This window comes from Echinops telfairi, unplaced genomic scaffold (assembly GCF_000313985.2).
Source record: "Echinops telfairi isolate 266 unplaced genomic scaffold, ASM31398v2 ScPeMD7_1;HRSCAF=3_0, whole genome shotgun sequence".
NCBI lineage: Eukaryota > Metazoa > Chordata > Mammalia > Afrosoricida > Tenrecidae > Echinops > Echinops telfairi.
In genome coordinates this window covers 36,747,302-36,753,301 of record NW_022103896.1, presented here as the reverse complement: position 1 = coordinate 36,753,301, position 6,000 = coordinate 36,747,302, and the positions used below count along the sequence as shown (strand labels likewise).

At 38.9% G+C, this 6,000-nt stretch overlaps 1 protein-coding gene across 1 annotated transcript in view; it reads right to left on the bottom strand.

Moving 5' to 3' along the window:
* Positions 1-762: 762 nt before the first annotated feature.
* Positions 763-6,000, bottom strand: part of UBR5 (ubiquitin protein ligase E3 component n-recognin 5) — a 94,925-nt gene continuing 89,687 nt past the window's right edge. Inside the window, exons 58-59 of the mRNA XM_045287206.1 lie at positions 4,632-4,717; positions 763-1,388 (exon numbers count right to left, since the gene is read on the bottom strand). Of these exons, the coding sequence (XP_045143141.1) occupies positions 1,176-1,388; positions 4,632-4,717 (299 nt within the window). The 3' untranslated portion in view covers positions 763-1,175. The remainder of the gene's footprint in view (positions 1,389-4,631; positions 4,718-6,000) is intronic.

Below are 6,000 nucleotides of genomic sequence, written 5' to 3'. Positions count from 1 at the left end.
TTTCCCCCATTTGTAAAAGGAAAAAGTGGCCCGGCCAGTGCCATTCAGGATTCTCTGCTAACTGTAAAATGTGAACTGTTTCTCACAGTCCATGTGTACATGAATGTGTGGTTCTTTAAATTAAAAAAAAACACAAAAAAACTGCACCTAACAGTGTCTGGTGTAGTGCCATCAGTTTAAAAATGTACAACTACATAAATAAAAACTATTGTTTCTTCAATATTACTTGACATTTCTTCTGTAATTTATTTAAAAAAGTAAATGTAACAAGATACTTAAAAAAGGTTAGATACAAAAGTAGTTAAGCTGCTCACGAACATTTAAAATTTTCCAAAATGTATCTTCAATAACCATGGTCTTATAAAACATTTTACAGTTATCAGAAAGTGCCCAGGCTGAGTTACATAACTGAAATACCTTAGTACAAATGTCTAGTTAGAACTGAAGTGCAGTAACCTGACTGACTGCTGTTGAAATAGGGATACAAAAAGAGGGGGATTGATTGTGATAAAGTCTTCTGCATTGGCCCAATCATATGTACAGAAAAAGGTGCCCTCACACTAATGAACAGATTCATGCAAAATATTAGTGATATCTTCTAATATCCTAGAGCTCAATGCAGCCAAGATAAACCGCAACAAAAGTGGTTTTTAAAGATCGAAGTGAATTCATCTCTAAGTTCTGAATGTCAAGAACTTTTTACAAGTTCCATATACATGATACACAATTGCAGCCAACCACAAATTAAACACTATAAAAAAGTTAAAATGAAAACACAGAACATACTTAATTTTTTATTTTGAAATTCCCTATTCCCTCTATACAAGGACCTTTGCTGAAACACTTTCCACAAAGGCAGCAGTGAATTTTCAGAACATTTTACATTTTTCCCTCAGCAAAAAGATAAATCACAGTGTAAATTAGGTTATTCTGCTGTCATCTTTGGCTGGGGTCAGACCCAGAAGTTGTGGGCTAGCAAACCATTGTAGTCAAAGGTTGCTAGTGCTCCTGAGGCCTTTAAGAAGTTACAAACTAAGGAAGGAATGTTTGCATTCAATTTTTAAGTTACCACCAGGGGGTATGACAGCATTAACTTTCATAAACTTTTATAGACAAATGGAAAAAATCTACAAAATTAGCTAGTAATATTACACAGCAATACACACTTTTATACTCTACACAAAACCAAAATTCTTGGTCTTAATGGCGAGTAGCAATTTCTGTTTGAGAATCTGTTTAGAGGAATAGAGGGGGACATAGAGGCGAGAAATGCAAGTGTTTGCAGTAGGAAGATGTTGGTCGTCTGGTGGCCTTATTGTGATTGAGGGCATAGGCTGAAATCCTTCTTCACTGGCTGGCAAGGATGGGCTGGATGTCCAAAAGTAAACCTAAACAGGAATATAATAACAGTTTTAATTCAGCTTCTAACACATTATTATTCAACTCGTAATTCTGATAGTTTATACCCAGAGTTCCATTCTTATGTTAAATGCTACAATGGATGAGTGGGTTATTTTGAACTAGAATTTAAGTGTCTTTTCAGATGAGGAAAAAAACGCGTTAGGTATGTAGAAAGGTTACTTTGTTTCCCAGAGCCTGTATGGCTTTGGAGTAGGCCTTCAAAAGACACAGCCCTAGAGTTCAATAATAGATGTTATGTTTTCATAAACCAGTATTACAGTACTACATGGTGATAACAGAATAACTCATGTAAGAGTTTGGGGAATATCTACAGAATTTAAAAGACAGATGATTGCTCTTCTGATAACATATCTGAGAATATAAAACTAAAGTTGTTGACTGTCGTCTGACCGTAGATCAGACAGCAATTCCATACCTTTACATAAAAGTAAATATAAAGGGTCCTGCTATTCGCAAAAAGGAACATGCACTATGTCGTCCTTCCCCCAAACGCCTGGAAACCCTTTAACTTGCAAGACTAATAATTCATGGGACAATCGTTTGAGAGACCTATTCTATTCTTCAGCTTCTTTTCTCAGACACACCAGGAAAAAAGCAGTAAGAGGGAAAACCGCTTCTGCATAAACTGCTTAAGCCATAAGAAGAGTAAAAATAAATAGACCAGAGAGTTTAAGTAGCTGATAAGTTTCTGAAAGCAACAAGGATATGAAATGATCATACAATTACCTACCTACATTGCCAAGTGTTAGGGAAAAAGAGATGATGACGACTGGGCTTTTGAAGACTGGGAAAGTAAAATGTGGACCCAATGTCGATCATCTACTTGGGGAACAACGTAAGTAGAAATGACCAGGATGCCTAAGCTGAGAACATAGTCAGGTGGCAGCTCGGACAACTGGCCACAGCCTGTCCTCTTACCATTATGGGAAATATCTGAAGGGTCTCTGGGATTCATGTAAAGTTTTAAAAGTGCCGAAAACAGGGAATCCCCCTCTGTCTTCTAAGCAAACTATTAACCAAACTGAAAGTTAACAAGTGTCTACAAAAGCAGCCCTGGTTGGGCAGTGGTTAAGCGTTCTGCAGCTAATCGAAAGCGTAGCAGGTTGCACCCACCGGCCAGCCATTCCACTCCCAGAGGGAAAGGTTGACAGTCTGCTTCTGTAAAGATGAGGGCCTTGGAAACTCTATGGGACTGTTCTACTCTGTCCTACAGGAGTCCTAAAAACTACAGTCAACTCAACTGCAACAGAATTGGTGATGTGGAGGTTCTGAGCTTGCTGTACAAGTACCCACGTTCCCTCTCTCTGGTAGAATGAGAGAGATGATCTGTAACACTTTAAAAAAAAATAAATAATTTTAGTGGGGGCTTGTACAGCTCTTATCACAATCCATGCATGCATCGTGTCAAGCATATTTGTTGCCATCATTTTCAAAACATTTTCTTTCTACTTGAGCCCTTGGAATCAGCTCATTTCCCCCCCTTCCTTTCCCCACCCTCCCTCCCCTCCGGAACCCTTGATAATTTAAAAATTACTGGATATACTCAAGTATAAGCCAATCCAAATATCAGAGGCACATAATTTTACCACAGAAACAACATAAAAAATGTGTTGGAAAACTCGGCTTATATACAAATATATGCAGTATTGTTTTTTTCATGTTTTACACTGACCAATGTCTTCCTTCACCCACTTTTCTGTTGTCTGTCCCCAGGGAGGTGGTTATATGTAGATCACTGTGATCTGTTTCCCCATTCTCCCCTCACCTTCCCCTCCTGGTATGGCTACTCTCATTATTGGTCCTGAGGGGTTTATCTGTCCTGGATTCCCTGTGTTTCCAGTTCTGATCTGTACCCAGGTACATAATTTGGAAAGGGGGGGGGGGGGGAAGCATTCAAGAACTAGAGGAAAGTTCTATTTTCATCATTGCTATACTGCACCCTGACTGGCTCGTCTCTTCCTTGTGACACCTTTCTGTAAGGAGATGTCCAGTTGCTTACAGATGGGCATTGAGTCTCTACTCCGCACTCCCCCTCATTCACATTGATATGATTTTTTTGTTCTAAGTCTTGGATGCCAGGTACCTGATCCCATCCGCACCTCATGAGCACACAGGTTGGTGTGCTTCTTCCATGGGAACTTTAAGACTCCAGATGCTGTATCTTTTGATAGCTGGACAGCCATCAGTTTTCTTCACCACATTTGCTATGCATCCATTTTGTCTCCAGCACTCGTGTCGGGAAGGTGAGCATCACAATAAAGTGTTCTTGTGTTGAGGGAGTACTTGAGTAGAGACCCAATGTCTGCCTGCTACCTTAATAGTTAACATATAAATATATATACATAGATCTTTCCCTATTGTTTATATATATGAATATATTTATAGATGTACAAGCCTATATTTAGACCTCTATAAATGCCCTTTGCCTCCTAGCTTTTTCCTTTATTTCCTTTTACTTTCCTCTTGTCCCACTATCATGTTCAGCTTTCAGTTATTCCTCTTGGTTACACTGCCCTTGATTAAGCCCTACCAGGGATCCTACACTTCTAATCACTCATGAGTGGTCATGGTTCAGATAACTGACAACTGAGGGAAATGTCCCAGAGAGCCATGCAGAATTATGATAAGAAACTAGGATCTCTGTGGCTACAGATTTCCCCTCATATTTCCAAGAAAGGCTAACAAAGCCTGCCCTTTCAAGGTTAATGGGTAAGCTGAGTTGGTTATGGGCAAAACTGAGTCTGGAAATAAATTCCATTGACTTCTCATTAATTTGTTACCTAATTAATGACCATAATTGGCTAGGGGTCTGTGCTAAGAATAAGATTATGGATTTGATAGTCCCATTATAATTAAGTGATCCTCTTCCTAGTACCTTGTACATCTATACCAACAGAGGTATACTAAGAAATATGTAGCCTTGCCACTTGTCAAAAGACTATGACAGTGAACAAGGATTAGCAAAAGTGAATGCTACAGGGAAAGTAGTCTCAGCAACAAATGCATATGATCTTTCTGGACTAAGGACAGCACATGGGGAGCTACGATGTGATGTTTCCCCTCTGCTCAGAAGCAGAGGTTATTCCGTAAACCCTGGAAAAATAAAAACTCCCTAGTCTTAAAGCTTAAATAACCATTACAGACCTAGAAACCAAGCCAACAGTTCAAAAACGTTGGATTTGACACATTTTGTGAAACTTTGGACTTACAAGGTCTTGTCGTTCTGCCATGCTCATCTTCTCGACTATGGACCAGAACCAGCGCTTGAACTGCAAGAGCTTCTCGGCATTTTCTCCTGAGGAAGAAACCCAATGTTCTGTTAGCGGCTTGCTTTCTTTGCTTATCATTTTGTTGGGGGCTCATACAACTCTTATCACAATCCGTAGATACATCAGCTGTGTAAAGCACATTTGTACACTCATTGCCCTCTTCATTCTTAAGCCCTTGGTTATCAGCTCATTTCCCCCTCCCCCCCTCCCTCCTCACCCCAGCCATTTTATTTTCAGAATACAAGGCTTCAAAAAATTCATAGGGAAATGAAATAAAAAGATAAAGGAATTTTCCCACCAACTTTTAAAAGTCTTCTCATCTAAATTATAGCTATTGTTAACATACTATAATATTAGCTGCGTAGTGTCTTATGAAAACCACAGATACAAAGTTAAAATATTTGGGTTGGGGGGTTCTAATTTCTAATACTGGAAATTTGGTCTGTTTGGCATAATGCAAAACCGTTATAACTCATTACTGAATCTGGACTCAAGGTGAACAAAATGAGAAAAATGAATCACTAGCCTCAAAATTTATACCAGTTTAATCCCTTCCATGAATCATGATTCTTCTTTTCACATCATTAAGCCAGTGCTTCTCAAATTTTAACGAACTTTCTTTCTATTCCTAGTTGGGAATCTCTCTGAAATGCAGATCCTCTAAATTTATTTGCAAAAATCAGGGGCAGGATCAGAGAGTTTGTTTCTACAAAGTTCCCAGAAAATACCAATGCAACTGGTCTGAGGGTCATACCTGAGGTAGCAATCTCTTAAGCACTTTCTTTAAATACTTGTCCCGCTCTTGAGTTTTTGGTTTATTCAGAAGTTCTTATTTCAAGTGTTAAAGGGAATTTTTAAAAATTAGCCCCCAAACTACCGTATCTACTTGTGTATGTCGAGTTTTCAGCACATTTTAAATGCAGTTTTTGAGGTACAATTAGGTGCCTTGGCTTGTACTCGGGTCGCCTTATACTCGATTATATACGGCATTAGACAACCACCAGTACACATTGCCCATAATGAAGGGAACACCTGAAATTTTATCTAAGTTTAACTGCTATCATTTAGCTGAAGTTACTTGCGAAATAGGGAAAATGATGAAGAGGCGTTATCTTTACGTGTGCAACAATCATCTTGGACTACAGGTAGGATTATTTTCCTAAGTTGCACGGAGCTTCCAACATACTCTATTCTTAATCTCCAACACTTTCAAATACAGAGGTACAGCAATTAAAGTCCAGAAGGTAGAGGATTATCACCACGTCTCTCTCTTTAGTCCCTAAAGATTCACATCTGTTTGCCAGTAGTG